Raw genomic sequence first — 19582 nt, 5'->3', positions numbered from 1 at the left:
TCCAAATACGAAATAGCATGTATGTGGCGTACGTATGCTCTCAAATAAATTGAGTCAAGTCAACTCATTTATGACTTTATGTGCAAGAGGGAAATGTTCTCCAGTGCGAAACAGGAACTAAATGTCCAAACCCACAAAGAATCCAGAACTGGGAAAACAAGAACAGTGACAAAGTGGATATGCACAAGTTTGATCTGGAAAGCACACAACGTGTTGTTTATTCCGTGTATCACTGAAAGACGAATAAGAGAGAAAGCTCAAGTTATGTTTTGTCTCTTTTAGTGGTGAGAGTGGAGCCGGCAAGACTGTGGCAGCCAAATACATAATGGGATATATCTCCAGAGTGTCGGGAGGCGGACCAAGGGTGCAGGTGAGTCCATCTTTTTCTTATAAATGAGAAAAAAAATTACAAATATTTTCTCATTCTGTTTATACTTAAAACCGCAATTATCGAGTGATGCGTGATACATGAAATCAAATCGACTAGCTTTGATATTTAATATATCTACAGCCTATTCCAGCTACCTGTCAACCCCCTGAAATAAATACGTCCTCTTTCTAAGCTTGATAAAGAGCAAAATGTGATGAGGAAATGCTTGCACTGTAACGCGATTCCATTTTTGTTGTTTTATACTCGGTCCACTTTTCTTCCCATAAACGAATCAGAAAATATAAAATGACCATGTGGGATGCTGCATTAAACTCAAAACTGTATGAATGATAAATTATCCTGGCTTCCATGAAGCCAAGGGGTACCGTTCAATTCAGTTCACCGTGAAAATCTGGAACAGCAAAACCCAAACTGGCTTGTGTTTCCACTGTAGGCTGCGCGGGCGTGATAGTGATAGCTGCAATAGCTGTGCGGATAGTGTGACATAATAAAAGTATGACCTGCCTTGTAAAGTACTTGAAAGTAATAGGATACTTTAAGTATGACATTAAATGTACATAAGTATCAAAAGTCATTTTCTGGTATTAATTAAATGTACTTACGGGCGGCACGGCGGCCTCGCAGTTCAGAGGTCCAGCGTTCGATTCTGGCTCCGGCCTTCCCGTGTGGAGTTTGCATGTGCTCCCCGTGCCTGCGTGGGTTCTCTCCGGGTATTCCGGTTTCCTCCCGCATTCCAAAAAAAACATGCATGGTAGTTTAATTGAACACTCCAAATTGTCCCAGGGTGTGATTGTGAGTGTGAGTGGTTATTCGTCTGTGTGTGCCCTGTGATTGGCTGGCAGCCAGTTCAGGTGTACCCCACCTACTGCCTGAAGACAGCTGGGATAGGCTCCAGTCGAAGACCTAACCTTTTTTTTTTATCCCCCTGATCAAGTCATGACATTACCTCCATCATGTTTCACAGATGATCTTGTGTTATTGGTTCTTAAGTAGATCCTATCCTTCTCCATACTTTGGCCTTTCCATCACTTTAAAGTACTGAAACGATAAAACCTTTTCGGCAAGGTCAATTTAAGTTCACCTGAAAAAGGTTGTGGTGCATCGTAGGTTCATCCAGAAATGTCACCAGCAAGACCTACAGTATATCTCAAAACCTTTCCTGAGTAGCGTAATTCATTCCAGTCTGCATAAAATGACTGGAAGTCTGTCATTTCAATCTTCTGAGAGTTTGACATAGAAATATCTTGCAAAGGAAAGATGTCCTCCAGACAGAGTATGTTTGTACAATAAGAGTGTGTGAGTGGAAAGTTGCAGTCACACTCGCTAGTGATGGTGTGAAGAATGTGATGTCTTTACCTAATACACTCAATGGAATGTGTGTGCGCGTTTGTGTGTGTGTGTCCGCACGGGCATATATATGCGTGTGTGAGAGATGTCGCTCATTGTGCACGTGTGTCCTCGCAGCACGTCAAAGACATCATCCTGCAGTCCAACCCGCTGCTGGAGGCCTTTGGCAACGCCAAGACGGTTAGGAACAACAACTCCAGTAGATTTGTAAGACTTCCCAATACCTCACACCATCGTCACACTGATTTACTTACAAAGAGTTGTATTGTTAACAATAATAAAATACCCTCAAAAACTTGCATGCACAAAGACAATCCAAATACACCAGATGGTTCTAAGAAGAGTCTGGCTAATTCTCTTTTAGAAAAATCATGGAACTGATAACCCATAGCTGTCTGTTTGCAAAAACTTTCAACGTCAGATAACAGTAAATTATTCAACTTTTACTGGCGGTATCAACGAGTGTGTCATACATACTGCGTGAGTAATGTGCTCTACAGAAACCCACGTCTGTGTATTTTGAGCCAATGAAAATTCAAATAAGACTCAAGGAAAATAAAAATATTAAGTACTCCCCACTTTTAATCGAACAAACGACAGGTAGGACAAAAAGCTCCAAACTTCCCACGAAATCACTATCGGCGTTATGCGCATGCGCACTAGGCATTGGTCGGACGTCTCCGGGGTAGGAAGGAATTTGAGAACACCTGTTATGACTGTGGAAGAGAAAGTGAAATGCATCCGGTTAAGCGAAGCGGGATATAAAGTAAAACAAGGAATATATTCTGGCTCGGTACGATTCCGGCAGTTTACCTGCGCAGAGGAAATTGCATGCGGCTTGACGGACGAAGTACAGCGGCGTAATGAACGTGTACTGTTATCGTGCTAAAAAAAATAATAAATAAACGCTAACTGGACGGCTAATTAGAGAGAATGCTAGCTCAATTGCGCTATTTATGGGCGTTGAGGACGTTGAAGCGTCAAAAGTTGCACGATGTAAGCTGAGCAATGCCGTCTTGTGAGGTGAGGGAGGGGATGCGAAATTAGAGAGTGAGAGAGCGGAAGAAAAAGCTAAAAAAAACAAACTGTATTTTGTTAATATACTTGCGCGGCGTTTCCCACATAAGGAAATTCTGTTATATGGAAAGCTTGAACAATGCAAATATGATTCCATACTAGTGAATACTTACTGTATAAAATGGTTGGAAAACCGGTCCAATGAAATGTTTCCTTTCCACTTACAAAGCTGTATTGCAACGTGTGGGACAGTTTTCCTATTGGGTCGCCGTTTGACTCTTCCATACTAAATTTATATGATGCAAAGATTGAACACATGTTTATTCTATATTATGAGCGTGTGGCTTCCACTCGGGTTATATTTGTCTTTAGAATTGCATGGCGGGCCAGATCAAATGCTCTGTAAGTTCCGCAGCCCCGCTGTATTGTCTCGGGCGAAATCTCTTAATTTTGGCTCCATCAGCCTTAAATAACTGCTTTTGAGGTAAATGATGTCTCTGTTCAGTGTCGTGCTGCTTGCTCTCAGTTTGAAAGCGACTGGAATAGACATTACGTTCCACGCCCGTCTGGTGAAGAAAGCGAAAATGCAGTCAAATGTTCATATGGGAGCACACACGGGAGCACGTCAGAGCCCGCAGCTCCTGTCTGTGAGCCCGTTAGTGAAAATGTCTCTCTGGTCCGTCAGGGGAAATACTTTGAGATCCAGTTCAGCAACGGCGGCGAGCCAGACGGAGGGAAAATCTCCAACTTCCTTCTGGAGAAGTCACGCGTCGTCATGAGGAATCCTGGCGAGAGGAGTTTCCATATATTCTATCAGGTGGGGGCTATTTGCGACCTGCGGAGCACTGAGGAAATGCTTGGCTCACCAGAACGTTCTGTGTGGGGAAATCGAGATATGGACTGAAGTATTGGGCTACATCTCTTAATTGATTCATGTATCAAACAGCGATTGGCTTCAACCTCATTAAAAACCTTTAGGATGAACTATAACAATGATTGTGAGCCATTAGTCCCTCTCAGATTTATGCAGTATACTACAGGTGTCAAACTTGAGGCCCGGGGGCCAGATCTGGCCCGCGACCTCATTTTATGTGGCCCGCGAAGGGCAAATCATTTTCGTCACCTTGTTTCTAGCACATTTTCTTTACTTTTAACAACATTGAGATATGAGATATTGCTATTTATTTGTTACCAATCCCCGCCTTTTGAAAATGAATTGAAGAATCGTTGAACAAACAATTACTGACTGGCTTCTGATTTTAAAACTGGCTTTCCTTCAATTTGTTGTTTGGATGTGATCACGTAAGGTGATACATTTATCGTAACGGCCCTTTGAGGGAAACCAGAACCCGTCCACAAAAAATGAGTTTAGTATAGTATTGATCTGGATTAATGGACAGAAATGTTCACAGACACACTGCCAACATTTTCCCAAAAGAGCAGAAATGATTATAGCTACAAATGGGAATGGAAAATCGTATCCCATTTAGCTCCTTGAAAATGTGTTTTCCAGTGTGAGTGCTTCGGCCCATGTAATGCATCTTTACAGAACGTGATGTAAAAGTGAACCGACACATCGTTACATGTCTTTGTATGTCTGTGCGCAGTTGATAGAAGGCGCGAGTGACGACCAGAAGAACAGCCTCGGCATCACAAGTTTGGATTACTACACTTACCTCAATCAGTCTGGTTCTTACAAAGTAGACGACATTAATGACAAAAATGACTTCCAGGAGACCGTAGTAAGTACCGTAGGACCTCTTCAACAAATACTTTTCTGTCCCAGTGAGTGTTGTCCCCTGTGCCCTTTTCTCGTGACTGTTGCCTCTTTGTGTTGCCAGCATGCCATGAAGGTGATTGGCATCTCGGATCAGGACCGCGCCATGGTGCTTCAGATTGTGGCCGGCGTCCTGCACGTGGGCAACATCAGTTTCAAGGAGGCAGGCAACTACGCTGCTGTGGAGAGCGAAGAGTGTGAGTGGACTCACTTACCGGACGTAGGGACCACTTTTGTGTCGTAGTAGTCGTCTTGTTTGTTTCTCTGTTTGCTTCTCGTTTCTCTCTCTCGTTCCGTGTTCATGCAAGCCGGTCAATTGGATGTCAGCTTCTCTGTCTGATTCCATCTTCTGATTTACAAACTATTTCTGGCATGCAGATATGAGGTGTGTCAGTGATGCAAATGTTTTAATTTCGCATTTTGCAATGTGATTTATTACACCTGAGATGAATTGGGGGGGGGAAACGATTTTGATTATCTTATCTAATTATCTTAATTCACAAAGCTACAACCGCTGTGTGAATGGCAAATCTGGAATGCACTGCTCTATTTTTCCGAAATTTGCCTGGTGCCGGGATGACAGTGTAAAATCAGCTCTCGTCTCCTTATATTTTTCTATCAACCTGTGTCGTCTTTGTATCTCGGTGCATGAATCAGTCTGTTTGTCTCTCTTTTGGTCTGCTTTTGTGTCGTTCTCATGTCGCTATCTGCTGATTGGCCGGCTCTCTGTCTGCTATACTCTTCTTGCTGCCAACCTGTCCACCTGCCATCCATCTTTTTGTCTGTCTGTCTCCCCCATTCCTGCCAGCTGCCACTTTGACTAAGCCCCCCCCCCATGGTGCAACATGGTGTGCTATTACCAGCAAGGCAAAAGTTGACTTTTTTGCACCCACTCCAAGCAGATTGTCCCAAAAGGAGAACTGGTGCACTGACGCATTCCCAGACACAGTCAATGTGCAGACTTGAGGGCCATTTCCTTGTAGGGGAAGTGAGTCACGTTATTAAGTCAGGGAGGGGCTCTCAGGGGACAGAATTAAGGCCAAGTTGGGTCAAATGCGCTTGCCTTTTTTTTTTTTTTTTTTTAAGAAGCTTGTATTCAGTAGTCTTTTTTTTTTATGACGTGTATTCTTTGAGTTGTGTCAAATCGAAATGCCACCGTTTTCTAAATCATAACACGCTGATGGTTACTTTTTTGCTTGGAGTGACTTGATCTCATCTTGATGATGAAGAGTAAATGCAGCACAACATGTGCATTGATCTCACTGCTTTACTCCTTTGACAATTTCAGCTCAGCAATTCCAAAAAAGTATCCCTTTTTAACTCTTTCCCTTTTCCCTTACAGTTCTCGCCTTCCCTGCTTTCTTGCTGGGTATTGACCAGAATCGTCTGAAGGAGAAACTGACCAGCCGCAAGATGGACAGCAAATGGGGCAGTGCCCACGAGTCCATCGACGTGACCTTGAACGTGGAGCAGGCGTGTTACACACGTGACGCCCTCTCCAAAGCGTTGCACTCGCGCGTGTTTGACTTCCTAGTTGAGGTAGCTGTCACACATTGTACTTGCACACGATTAGAATGATCAGAATTTTTCAGACACTTCCATTTATTTCAGGTTTTATCAACATTTTTACCTCATATCAGCCGTCAGATGTATATATTTTTTTATTTCAAAGTTATCAAAAAAAGACTGATGCCGATAATTGGCAAAATGCCATATATCAGCCCCGATAATCGGCCTGGACAATAATCGGTCTATCAATAATATCTCATGAGTGGAAGATACTGTTAGAGTTTTTGTCTGTCCGTCTTCACTCGTTTAATCCTAACAAAAAGTAATTTAATATTCTTTTTTATTTTCTTCAGTCCATCAATAAAGCCATGGTTAAAGATCTCCAGGAGTTGAATATCGGCGTTTTGGACATCTACGGATTTGAGATTTTCCAAGTGAGTGTTTGACACGCTGACACAAAGTAAGCATTAAATCAACAGGTCTTAAAGTCGAACATATAAACAGATTAAAGACACAGCGTGAGACTTAACGTCTTTGGGTCTCCATCTCTTGATTGAAAGAGCAGACGCCAACGTGCACATTTAAGCTGATTATGGGTTTGTTTAGTTGGCTTTGTGAGATTGTTGCTGCGCTGCTCTGGATTGCTCATAAGACGTCAACATTACAGTCTGTGAATACAATCAAATTCCGCCGCTGTAAGGCTCGCTCCTGCACAGTCCAAAAAGGTCATCAAGACAGGAAGATGCAGACGAGCAGCACATGAGGCTGGCTCCATTGTATGTGCCGTGAATGACACAATGTGGCCTTTCCTCTTGATAGCTGGCAGCCCGCTTGAAGCTCCCACCCCAAACAAAGCCCAGTGAGCTCAGAGGATATCCGTACTCAGCAGAAGACAAAGCTCTCTTAACGTGTTTGCCTTTTATTAACCACGCATTGTCTTCCCCCACCCCCACCGTTTTTTTGTTTTTGTTTTTTTTTTTTAGAAAAACGGCTTTGAGCAGTTCTGCATCAACTTTGTGAATGAAAAACTGCAGCAAATTTTCATTGAGCTGACACTTAAAGCTGAACAGGTGACGTTCCTCAATATCATTAATTCAGTTTTTTCCCGCCTCAATGAGTGGTGGTTTATATTCTGCCTTTTCTTCTATGTCTGCGTTTGTAGGAGGAGTATGTTCAGGAGGGCATCAAGTGGAGTCCTATTGAGTACTTCAATAACAAGATTGTCTGTGACCTCATCGAGAGCAAAGTAAATAAATTAACCTGAAATGTGCAGCCAAGTTCAGTTTGGACGGGTTGTCACAATATTCAGACGTTGCAAATATATTCATTGAAAACATGCCTTCACAATCAAATGACCCAATACAACAACTGTCAGAAACTAAAATAAAATGCATTTAAATAATGATTAAATTAGAAAATAGAACGACATGAATGTTTTAAAAAACATAATTCCTTCAGATTATAATGCAAATATATTGAATTTAAGATTTTTTGGAGCTGTGATTTTATTTTTTTTCCTCCCGGTAACTACTAGAAAGAGCTGCTACGCTTACCACACTTTGAGAATCAGTTGTTGAATGATATTGGGTTATTTTTCACATTTTAGTCGAGCCAATTCAATATAGACACTGGTACCTTTAAATGTGTTTACTTCCTGCAATGATAAAAGTACAATTGTGGTATTTCGACGAGTAGCTTAGTGTGTGATTAAGAGTGATTATAATGAGATTCATTAGTCCCACAGAGATGTTTAAGAGCTTTAAAAAAAAACTAAAAAAAAACTGGTAGTGGCATTTATTAGCTCCATATCATCGCCTGATGCTTCAGCTGCAAATTCACATTGCCCTTAACAGGAAACTACTTGTGTGTGTGGGTGTGTGTGTGTGTGTGTGTGTGTAGAAGAGGGGGACACACTGTTAACACTGTTGACTCAAAACAGGACAGTGTGTGTCCAGAGCCCCCCACTCCCTCCCCCATATTGCGCCGCACACTGTCACATTTATACAGTGGGTAGCTTGCCCTACTCTTCTCTATGGTCGGCTAATCCTCTTTAGCCATGATACAAAACGGCCCATTTATCATCAGCCTTTAATGGTGCTTATTCAGATTGTGGCTCATCATTGTCCTTGTGATTGATTTGGAAAAATAGATTTATTGCAAGCGGACAATGTCGATGCAAGCTGCGTAATACAGAATGTGCGCTTACAGAGGGGGTGGACAGCTAAAGGCTAATGTTAGAATTTTAGGATCATATTTTGGACCTTGATTTAGCAAGATGAAGCTGTTTTTCAATGTTTTTTTTCTGCACTTCCCAGAATCCTCCCGGCATTATGAGCATCCTGGACGATGTGTGCGCCACCATGCACGCGGTCGGCGAGGGAGCAGACCAGACGATGCTGCAGAAGCTCCGCATGCAGATCAACACTCACGAGCACTTCAACAGCTGGAACCAAGGCTTCATTATTCACCACTACGCTGGCAAGGTCGGTCCGCTCTCTAGAAACATGAACACACACAGTTACAAAGTCTAATGACGTGCGGAAAAAAGTCTTAACATGCTTAATCACTTGAACATTTTAGGCACTTAGATGCAGAGCAAAACCCTATAAAGCTAACAAAAAAAATGCACACAAAATGTAAAGCAACACAAGTCGACAGACAATATAGTAATACTCACAGACGTATATTCTTTATCCTCTGCAAAAAAGGACACTAGCACAGTTTATTGAATCCCATATAGTAGTGAAATTGTGAGGCTCTTCTTTATTTGTGTCGCCAGTCTTCATGACGATATCACACCCACACACCAGAAGGAGCTGCACATAATTAATCACGACGCTCAAACTGTTCAATTCTTTCCATTTTTATTTCATTCTATTTCAATATTTTTATAAAGTATAGAACAGGCGTGTCAAACTCAAATGCACCGTGGGCCAAGAAGTAAAACTTGAACAAAGCCGCGGGCCTGCATTTATATAATCTGCAACGGATTAATGGCATTTCTATGCAATTCAATGGGGAAAGATGATTTGAGACAGACATTATTTTGAACGTGCTTGAATTATATTTTATACTCAAGCTCAGTTCTATTCCAGATATTTATGACCCAAATGGTACTCCACATCGTAAAGCGGTTAGCGGTGTGCGGCATTATTAAATTGCTATTTTAGTGGTGTCAGTATGGAAATTGCTGCTGCTCCCTGTAAATATAGCTTACCCTTTTAGTGGTTGTATTTCTGGTCATGATATCGTCATCTTTTTTAGGTTTAAACAAACACTTCTATAGTGTGTCTGCTATGTCTATTTATATAGGTAACAGCGTGACGCTTATTACGCATTATACATTTCATTATTTTAAGCCACCATCCTCCTCCAGATGTTTGGTGGCCTCGGCCTGGCACACATGCCGCATGCTTTAATGCCCTAATGACTTGTGGCGCTCCCATGACCGATCTTCCTCCAGTTTCGGGCTACGACATTGGAGGAGCAACAAAGCTTAATTTCTGCTCCACTTTTAATACCACAACACCTGTGAGGCATAAACTCACCCCCCCCCCCCTCGTGTCATTAAATACAATCCATCGATTTATAGTCATATTGCTTTCCCACATGTGCAATTTTCATCAAGTTCAAGGTTTAAATAGTGTAGCTTAACCTTTCCATAATGGCTTTCTCCTCCTTACCAGGTGTCCTACGACGCGGACGGATTCTGCGAAAGGAACCGAGACGTCCTTTTCAATGACCTCATTGAATTGATGCAGAGTAGTCAAATGTGAGTGATTTCAACAGCATTTCATCGCAGCCACCTGTGATCTCATTCGATGCGTTTGGGTTCATTCTTTTGGGATTATCACCTTTGGATGTCAGTGACTTGCATGGCAGTTTCTTCAGTTTTGAATTTGTCGACTTGGATTATTTTTTTTTGCAAATAAGGAGTTTGCTTCCATTAGGGCTGCATGGTGGTGTAGTGCCTAGCATGTCGTCCTCACAGTCGAGGGCCTTGTGTGACGTTTGCATGTTCTCCCCGTGCTTGCTTGGGCATTCTCCAGGTGCTCTGGCTTCCTGCCATTAAAATTAAAAAAAAAAAAAGAAAAAAAATGGTAGGTGCATTGACGTGTGTGTGTGTGTAGGTGTAAATGTCAGTTTGAGTGAAGTGGAGCCTTTGTTTTTCAAATTTTATAAAAACACACTTGAACTCTCCCAAAAATGTGTTGTAGGCTGATAAAACCAAGGTTGAACTTTTGGGCTCGAAATACAAAAGGTTATTTTTGGCGCAAACGCAACGTTGCTCATCATTAAAAGAGCAACATAGCTTCGCAGAACCATGCCATCGTGTTTTGGTGCTGGTTGTCTTTCTTACTTAGTGAAGGGTTCCAAATCGTAGTTTTAGCACAAAACGTTCCTGTTTCTGCTCAAACACAAATATTAGAAGAAAAAAAACGACTAGAACGTCAGGACTTATATGGGGTTAATCAGAGGCACTTTGAACAATGGCAGGTGTGCGCCGACTCATTTAGCATGACTGAATGTTGAATGTGGTTAATTCTAAATACCGCCTCACCCCAACTTATGAAGGGTGTTGACACTTGTGCAACCGCTTTATCTCAGTTGTTCGTATTTACTTTTCCTTTCGTAACGATGTACTTTTTTCCCCCTCCTTCTATTGAGTTGTACTCAAATAGCAGAAAAGGTTTTGCAAAGATGTATCTTTTTTTCCTCATTTTGTTTTTAAATCACAAAAACTCGACATATGAAGCGATTTGTTGATATTTGAATTCCCCTGCGGGTGCCCTGTAATTGGCTGGCCACCAGTCCAGGGTGTCGCTCACGTCTCCCACAAAGTCAACGTGGATCAAAACATAAATCATCCGTGAGACTAATTTGGGACAATCCCTCGAAAATGTATGGATGGAAGGTTCCCATTATGTGCTTAGATGAGGGGCGGCACGGTAGTCGACTGGTTAGCACGCTGGCCTCACAGTGCAGCGGTGCAGGCTTCAATTCCGGCTTTAATGTGTGGAATTTGCATGTTCTCCCCGTGCCTGCGCGGGTTTTCTCCGGGTACTCCGACCCTTGTGAGGAGAATCGCTTAAGATAATGGATGAATGGATGCTTAAATGATAACATAAACTTCCAAAACTCTGATTTTAAATTGAGCAGCTATATGAAAAGGAGGCAAGGCAACTTTTGTGATGCAAAAGAAGTCTGGGTGGGCGGGCGAGCGGGATTACGACATGACCTTTGAAACGCGTCTGGCGGCACTCGAGCTATCTTTCAGGGTCAACGCCAGTCTTGGCCTTCCGTACGGGGTCATCAGTGAGGGTTTGTGTGATTATGATAATTATCAATAACTTTAGCAGTTTGATTCTCATTGACTGAGGGATTTAACAAAGGATACATAAAGATGTTGTCTAAACGTCTTTATGTTGGGTTATTTATTTATTTATTTATTTTTGCAAAAGGTATTCCCAGTCAAACGGTTGTTATCAGTTCCCCGATCAAGTGAAAGCCAGCAAATAATGTGTTTCCACTTTCGCTGGGAGGATGTCTGTGAGAACAAGTCCTTTCCCAGTTTAACCATCTACACCCGCGACCTTGGGTGGATTTCAAACGTTGTAAATGGTTGACGTTTGTCGAAGGCCTTTCGGTTGTTGAATCATTAACTGCGTTTTTGTTTTGGGCTGCCCAGGGATGATGATAGCGACTTACTCTGCTCTACTTTTGTCTTCCAACAGAGCTTTCTTCAGAGCTCTCTTCCCCGAAAACCTCAATGCGGAGAAAAAGGGTCGGCCCACTACTGCAGGCAGTAAAATAAAGGTGTGCAAGCACACGCATGTGCGTTTGTTTGCATGTGTTTCCATGTTGGGGTTTTTTTTTTTTGTGTGTTTGTGTGTGTGTATGCGTTTTCATTTTTGCATGTTTGCTTATCTGTGTGTGTTTCAATGTGAATGTGAATCACACGTGTCAAACACGAGGCTCGGGGGCCATATCCGGCTCGCCATGTCAATTTATGTGGCCCGCTAAAATATCTTTTGCTAAAATGTGTACCTGAACTGAGAATTGGTTTTACTTGTAAGAACAAAGATATTTTGAGCATTTTTGCTAGCAAACACCTTTTTAAAACTGTTGAACCAATTGTTTTCCTTGTCTTTTGATTTAATTTTAAATTTATTTTGATTTGGTGCAGCTATATAATAACGCTATTATTTATTTCTTTAGCTTGCCTGCAATAACAACCCTTTATGGAAAAATATTACATTTCCGAACACTTACAGCACCAAATATTATATGGAGGTGAATAGAAAGTTCCAAAAACATGCTAACTGTCAATATGATTTCTGTTTTGATTTGAATCAATATTCAAATCAGGCTGTCACGTAATTAATTGCACAACAAAAGTCTTTTGCAGTAGCTTTTTGAGGTCAGGTCATTACATGCATTTCAGAGATAATATTTAGTTCATCATATTAAATTATTATTTCCTAAAGCCGTGTTTGACGAGACACAGATCTTGGATTGGATATCTCTAGATCAGGGTTGGGTAAACTTTTTGATTGGCGGGCCACAATGGGTATATACAATATATTTGTCTTTGAAAACCACAGTATTTAGAAAATAAAACATTAACAAGGTTTATTCATTTAATTTTTTTTCAAGTTCGGCGGGCCGGATTAAAACTTTTAACGGGCCGCATGTGGCCCCCGGGGCCGTAGTTTGCCCACGCCTGCTCCAGATTGTACAGGAGTGCCTAACGGCCATCATATCAATCATCTTGTTGTTTTTCAACCATCCAGAAACAAGCCAATGACCTGGTGAGCACACTGATGAAATGTACTCCCCATTACATCCGCTGTATCAAACCCAACGAGACCAAGAAACCCCGAGACTGGGAAGAGGGCCGGTAAGCCAGAAAGTTATTCTAACCTCTTTCTTCATCATCTTCCTGCCTCCTCCATCCATTAAAAAAAAAAAAAAAAAAAAAAAAGGCTATCTTACTATGAGGGACGTTCCCCTTCTTTATCGCTTTCTTTCAGTTTCCCACTCAGAGGGCTTGGAAATTCTTGTCTTGTATTGTTCAGAGTCTTATGAACTTCCTGTTGAGTCGGACCCATTAATTAGCACCGGAACCGCAGTTTTGACGGGAAGTCTGAAAGTACAAAGTAGATTGTTGGAGGCACGTGAAGCGCTCATATGCCTACGCTTTCAATGTCGTTAGATTTTCAATGGCATCAATGTACCTTTTGGATTGATATTTTGAAATCTACTGCAGGGATTGATGCCAAATCTGCCAAGCCTGAATAATGCCTTCGTTTGCTGTTTAGCATAATTACACAACACTACATAACACATTTCCACATCCAAATAAAGGTTCAGATTGTGTAATTTGTGTTCCCTTTGAAAGTACTCAGGCCAATCGCTGTTTAAGCCATCTGATGCAGCAATTTAACTGAGTCATATGGATGAAGTTACCACATTTATTTGGCTTTATTTTTTTCAAGAATTGACTCTCATGCTTTATACAAAAAATAATTCAATAAACAAACACACTTTGTAAAATATTTCATAGCACCTGGGAGACGTCAGAGACGTCAGTTTGACGAAATAAAAAGAAGACTCACTTGCACAGTTTTTCAAATGAGTTGAAGCCTGCTTGCTTCAAGCTGTTTTTCTTTCTTTCCCAGTTGAAATTTACTGGAAAACTCACTAAGCACCGAACTTTTGAACCAAACGTCCATTAGCTTAATGCTAACATATAATGTGAAATCCCACAGAGGAGCTAAAAAAAAAAACCTAGCATAGCATGCTACGGTAATTCAAAAACCGAGCATGGAACTAAATTCAGACTTGCCTGTATATAATTTGATTGCTTAAAAATCAAGCCTTGAACGATGTAACGGTGGTCAGTTCTCTAGAATGGCGCTCTGATTGAGGCTTAATCCAAACATTGTTTTGTGTCTTCTTGTGTTTGTGTGTGTCCAGTGTGAAGCACCAGGTGGAATATCTGGGCCTGAAGGAGAACATCAGGGTGAGGCGTGCTGGCTACGCTTACCGCCGTGTCTTCAGGAAGTTCCTCAACAGGTAACGCAAACTCCTCCAACAAAAGTCAGAAGCAGCAAAGATTTTCAGGAACCACTTTTGGATCTTTGGGGATTTTCTTATCAAACTTAGGTTAGCATCAGTTACGAGACGGATATTTGACCGGGTTTGTTTATGTATGCTTTATTTAAATGTTTGAAAAACATCGTCATTGACATTTGAAAAAAAAAAAAAAAAAAAAGACGATCGGCATTAATGAGGGGCAAATTGGAAGAAGCTTTAATCGCCGTGGCCGATAAAACTACTTTCTTGATTAGGATGGATGACATGCAATCGTTAACTCGTCTGTCCAGTGGCCTTCTGAATGCCAGATAAAATAATGTTACCACATTGCTGTAATTTTTGGAACACTTTGTAAAGTATTTGTAATTAATTACTGTTTAGCATTTTAGCATAATGGCGAACAGGGAAAAACGAGCACAGATAACATCGAGGAACGGAATCCCACGAGCAAGACATAATGCAGCTCAGCAAATGGCAAAGACGATCAGAAGGGAAATAACAAAACTCCTGACACTCCTCAGTGAGATTTGCTGATGTTTGTTTTTGCAGGTATGCCATCCTGACCAAAGAGTCGTGGCCCTCATGGCAAGGCGACGAGAAACAAGGTGTCCTTCACCTCATGCGCTCCGTCAACATGGACCAGGATCAGTTCCAGCTTGGCCGGACGAAGGTGTTCGTCAAAGCCCCCGAGTCGGTACGTTTAAGCATTACTTTCTCTCTCTTCCCTTTTTTTTGGTTCCTGTTATATATTTTTTAAGTGTTGTGTGTAGCAAACCCTGTCACAAATAGTGCAAATCCAAGAGACAATGACACCTCAAAAAAGATGTATAATTGTTCCTACAATAGTTGCTACAAGATGGCACCAAAGCACTACTTTTTAGGACTGAGCACCGAAACAACAAATGATTGGTTGGGAGGAAAGTATTAAACAACATATTAAAGCATCACTAGAAAACTGTTTAAGCCTTTCTTTTATATCCTTGATATTCATCTTAAGGTACATGCACTAGTATGGCGTATGCCAGGGGTGTCAAACTAATTATTGTGGACGGGCCTCATCGTAGTTATGGTTTCCCTCAGAGGGCCGTTAAGACGTTACCACATACACAACGAATTCATCTAAAACCAGTTTTGAAACCAGAAGCCTGTAAGTAATTGTTTGTTCAACAAATTTTCTATATATTTTAAAACAGGAGGATTGGTAACAAATAAATGGCAATATGTCATATTTCAATGTTGTTAAAAGTGAAGAAAATGTGCTAGTAACAGGAAGCTGACATACAAGATTTGCACTTGGCGGGCCGCATAAAACGAGGTCAAGGGCCAGATCTGGCCCCCGGGCCTTGAGTTTGACACGCGTTATATATGTCTTCGCTAGTAAGGAAATTCACTGCACTAGTAGAATTCGGGCACACCCGTAGAAATCGTGGCTTACTAGTAAGCCTTTTGCACTACTAATCCCTCGTTTGAATCAAAATACCCTCTAGCAATTTTGCCTCACTCATAACATGTAGTTGTTCTAATAGTCTGCTAAAGTCAAAATTCAAGTGTGCAGAAATGTGATACACTAATCGAATGAATGTTACTAGCAAGACAAGTCTTTCTAGTGTCTTAATTGTGAAGCCAAAGAAAATACTAGTACAGGACATAAAAGATATGGAATAAATGCTGAAATAGCTTTCCGTAGGAATCAGTATCCCAAATCACAGGCGGCTCGTCGGCATAGGGGAGGAGACGCCACCCGAGCCGTCGCCTCGCGTCAGCACCGACTCAACAAAGTACGCAGTGTGGTTGCCGAGTTGACACAACATCCAATAGGCTCGTCGTTTTTCCACCCTGGCCGTTTTTTATGAAAGCGCCGCTTGTGTCGGGTCCGCGCTCGTACTTGTTTGATTTGTATACATCACATCACACACATAAGCACGCAGGCGTACAAATGAATGCACAGGCAACTCAAGTCTTAATTCATCCTAACAGCTGATGCTGAATGTTGCTTGAGTCCACGTCACTGAGGTGCGCTTGTGAAAAGTCAAATCTGACACCGAATGAAAGCGGCTGACAGGCTTCTCAAAACAAACCTTTCTCTCCGATAAGACAGAGGCTGGCTAATTAGTTTTCATCGGACGAAAAAAGTTGTTTGATGCTAAGCCAAATGGCCAGAAAGACCCAAAGTGATGACGGATGATCTGGTGAGAGCTGCTATGGAGCTAACGACGCATACGCTCGCTGAAGTGACTTTTTGTGTCGAATGGCTCGAAATGACGTGAAAGTGGAAAAAGACAAAATAATCTCAGGGATCCTAGAGATGTTTAGAAAAATAAAAAATCATTAAAAAAAAAATACAAATATCAAAATAATCAAAATGTCACAAAATCAAAATAGAGGGAAACCGGCCAAAATCGAGATGGTGAGTGGCTGAAGCAGAGCGAGAGATTATTTGCACACTTGATGTCCTTTCAACCAAATTCAAGATTGTAGGATATGTCTTAAGACATCATTGAAACATTTTACGGAAGTAGCAGCTTTAACATTTTGTCCTTGTTTACATTAGATTCAAATTTACTTTAATTATTTCTTCTGTGACAATTAAATTGAAAACAAGTCATTTAAAACAGCCTTCTTCATCCTCAATCCATCAGTTCATCGCTGAAGTGAGGCTTCTACCCTTTTTGATCGTGTCCTTTTTAAATCGGTTACCAGACATGATTTAAAAATGCTGACTCAGCAGTTAGTCAAAAGAAAATTCATCAGCAGTCACCGGCAAAGCTTTTGTTTTTTCCACAGCGCCATCTGCTGGTTCAATCAGGGCACTGTCCAACTTGCAATTCATGCAAAATTGTATGACCCAGAATAAGATACTGCTAATAGTTAGTGCCCAAATATGGTCAATTTCATATTTTTCTTTTCACATTTGTCCACATGCTGCTGGTTATTTTTACGTGTTAAAAAATGTTGGCAAGGGTTTTGCATTACGACTTTTTTTTTTAATCGATGACAGCATAATTAGTGTTTGGTGTTTTTTAATTTCTTTAAAACAAACAATGTACTAATTTTGGCAAAGGGAGATTTCCATCTGACAGGGACAAAAAAAAAAAATGTCACTGAAAGTGGAGACACATACCTTGTTTCATAGAGTGAAAGAGAATTTAATTGCTTTGCCTGTCACTATACGTAACTGGCAAAGATAGATATTACATTATTTGCAGGAAATTATCTCCCATGGTAGTTGGGAATCATTTGTGTACAAGATGGTTGTCTTTTTGGTGTAAATGAGTATTAGTCTATTTTTATTGTAAGTTCCTCTCTTTTGTCAGCTCTTCCTGCTCGAGGAGACCAGGGAGCGCAAGTTTGATGGCTATTCCAGAACCATCCAAAAAGCTTGGCGGAAGTATGCGGCTCGCAAGAAGTACGTCCAGATGCGTGAGGAAGGTTAGTGAGGTGTCACGTGTGGGCCCAGTGTGCACCTTGCGCTTTGCTCACTTTTTTTTGTGTGTCTGTGAAGCATCTGACCTGCTGCTGAATCACAAGGAGAGGCGGCGACACAGCCTGAACAGAAACTTTGTGGGAGACTACCTGGGCATGGATGACCGGCCCGAGCTGCGCCAATTTCTGGCCAAGAGGGAGAAGATCGACTTTGCAGACAAAGTCACCAAATATGATCGCCGCTTCAATGTGGGTTTCAACCTCGGCTCGTTACTTCTATGCGGATTTATTTTTGTACTAACGAATTATATTTCCCGCGCTCAGCCAATCAAGAGGGACTTGATCCTGACCCCAAAGTCGGTGTTCTTGATAGGAAGAGAAAAGGTGAAACAGGGACCGGAGAAAGGACAAGTGACCGAGGTGCTCAAGCGGCACATCAACGTGGAGAAGATTTTGGGCGTGTCTATGAGGTACAAATTCATCCCGGTAGACTTTCTTGTAGGTTCTTGTACTAGTATGCTGTTTGTCTTCTTTCGTAAGATAACTCGCATAACTTAAACCCGAAAAACCGAATCAGTCATTACAAAAAAGTAGCCTCCCTTAAATTTTAGATTTTTTTTTTTTTTGTGGTAATAACTAAGTTGTTAGTACAATAACATTTCGGAGCATTTGAACTCATTTACTGCCATTGACGGCTAAAGATCTTTTTTTTTAACTTGGCTGGCAATTTTGAGTAATATTTATTAAGAAAAACTATTTTATGGAGGACTTATTTTACTACAATTATTCTTGGAATTACTGTAATGATCTCTGAATATTTACAGTTTGCAACCGCTAACATGTGAATGTGCCCCCCCCCTGCCTCCAGCACCCTACAAGATGACTTCATGATCCTTCACGAGCAGGAGTACGACAGCCTGTTGGAGTGCGTCTTCAAAACTGAGTTCATCAGTTTACTGGCCCGCAGGTTCGAGGAGAAAACTCAGAGGACTCTACCACTCAAGTTTAGTAACACGTAAGGACACGCATGAAAGATTGTTGTCACGTGTAAGACACAGCCAGAAACGCCAGAAAGGAGACTGCAGCTGTATTTGTGAGCCCGTTTATCATTGATGATTTGTTTCAGGCCCTCCATCGATGACAGATATTAAAAAATTGCGATCGGGAATAGTGGGACCACTACCCCCCATTAAAAGTTATTCAAACATGACAATCTGCAAATAATTGATGTTGGATTATAATTACCATTAAGAAAAATGTGGCAAACAAAATAAATGGGAGATTGAGTTTTTTTTTTTTTTTTAAAAAAGAAAGAAAAAAAAAAAGTTTTGGGGAGGTTTCCAAGAATAACGCGTAATAATTAATAAAAAAAGAAAGAAATAATTCTAAACCTTAAATAAGCGCTAAAACACAGCAACAAATACAACATGAGCATAGAACAAAACACAATTAAACATATTTAATCACCAAATTTCTCAACCAGACTTATTTTTCATCTCATGACAGTTCGTTAGCTTAATGCTAGCATAAAATGAAAACGCCTTCGACGCGCGAACGAAAATTAGCATTGAAATTGCAGTCATTATTAAGCTTCAAACAACCACCAGTTAACACAAACAGAGAAGCGACACAAAAGAATGAAACTTTGTACATTTAAACATCATATTACTCAACCAGACCATCTTTTTATCTAGTCAAAGTCTGCTAACATAAAATGCAAAAGGTCTTAAAGGCGCTAATGGAAATTAGCACAGATGTCGAGGCTGGACGGTAAACGTCTTTTTCTTTATACATAGACTGACGTTGAAGCTGAAAAAGGAGAACTGGGGCATCATAAGTGGCGGAGCTGGCTCCCGTCAAGTCACCTTCGTCCAGGGCCAGGGAGACATGGCCGTGCTCAAACCTTCCAGCAAAAATCTGCAGGTCAGCATCGGGCCGGGACTTCCGAGGAACACGCGTGAGTAGAACCACAATGGAGTTGAGAAAGTGAGCCCTGATGATGTGTAGAGAACTCACAA

General features: G+C 41.3%; 1 protein-coding gene across 2 annotated transcripts in view; it reads left to right on the top strand.

Moving 5' to 3' along the window:
- Positions 1-19582, top strand: part of myo1ea (myosin IEa) — a 43787-nt gene that overhangs the window by 19415 nt on the left and 4790 nt on the right. For both annotated transcript variants that reach the window (XM_088295683.1, XM_088295682.1), the window contains exons 5-24: positions 283-370; positions 1856-1945; positions 3441-3572; positions 4363-4497; positions 4597-4729; positions 5875-6071; positions 6395-6475; positions 7025-7111; positions 7204-7287; positions 8357-8524; positions 9728-9813; positions 11777-11858; positions 12836-12942; positions 14022-14120; positions 14691-14835; positions 17456-17570; positions 17644-17813; positions 17889-18034; positions 18433-18579; positions 19361-19521. In XM_088295683.1, the coding sequence (XP_088151809.1) occupies positions 283-370; positions 1856-1945; positions 3441-3572; positions 4363-4497; positions 4597-4729; positions 5875-6071; positions 6395-6475; positions 7025-7111; positions 7204-7287; positions 8357-8524; positions 9728-9813; positions 11777-11858; positions 12836-12942; positions 14022-14120; positions 14691-14835; positions 17456-17570; positions 17644-17813; positions 17889-18034; positions 18433-18579; positions 19361-19521 (2453 nt within the window). The remainder of the gene's footprint in view (positions 1-282; positions 371-1855; positions 1946-3440; positions 3573-4362; positions 4498-4596; positions 4730-5874; positions 6072-6394; positions 6476-7024; positions 7112-7203; positions 7288-8356; positions 8525-9727; positions 9814-11776; positions 11859-12835; positions 12943-14021; positions 14121-14690; positions 14836-17455; positions 17571-17643; positions 17814-17888; positions 18035-18432; positions 18580-19360; positions 19522-19582) is intronic.

Source organism: Idiotropiscis lumnitzeri, chromosome 5, assembly GCF_059441095.1.
Source record: "Idiotropiscis lumnitzeri isolate Australia: NSW breed Sydney's pygmy pipehorse chromosome 5, RoL_Ilum_1.0, whole genome shotgun sequence".
NCBI classification, from domain to species: domain Eukaryota; kingdom Metazoa; phylum Chordata; class Actinopteri; order Syngnathiformes; family Syngnathidae; genus Idiotropiscis; species Idiotropiscis lumnitzeri.
The sequence above is the reverse complement of the archived record's forward strand: the minus strand, read 5'-3'. Positions and strand labels throughout refer to the sequence as shown.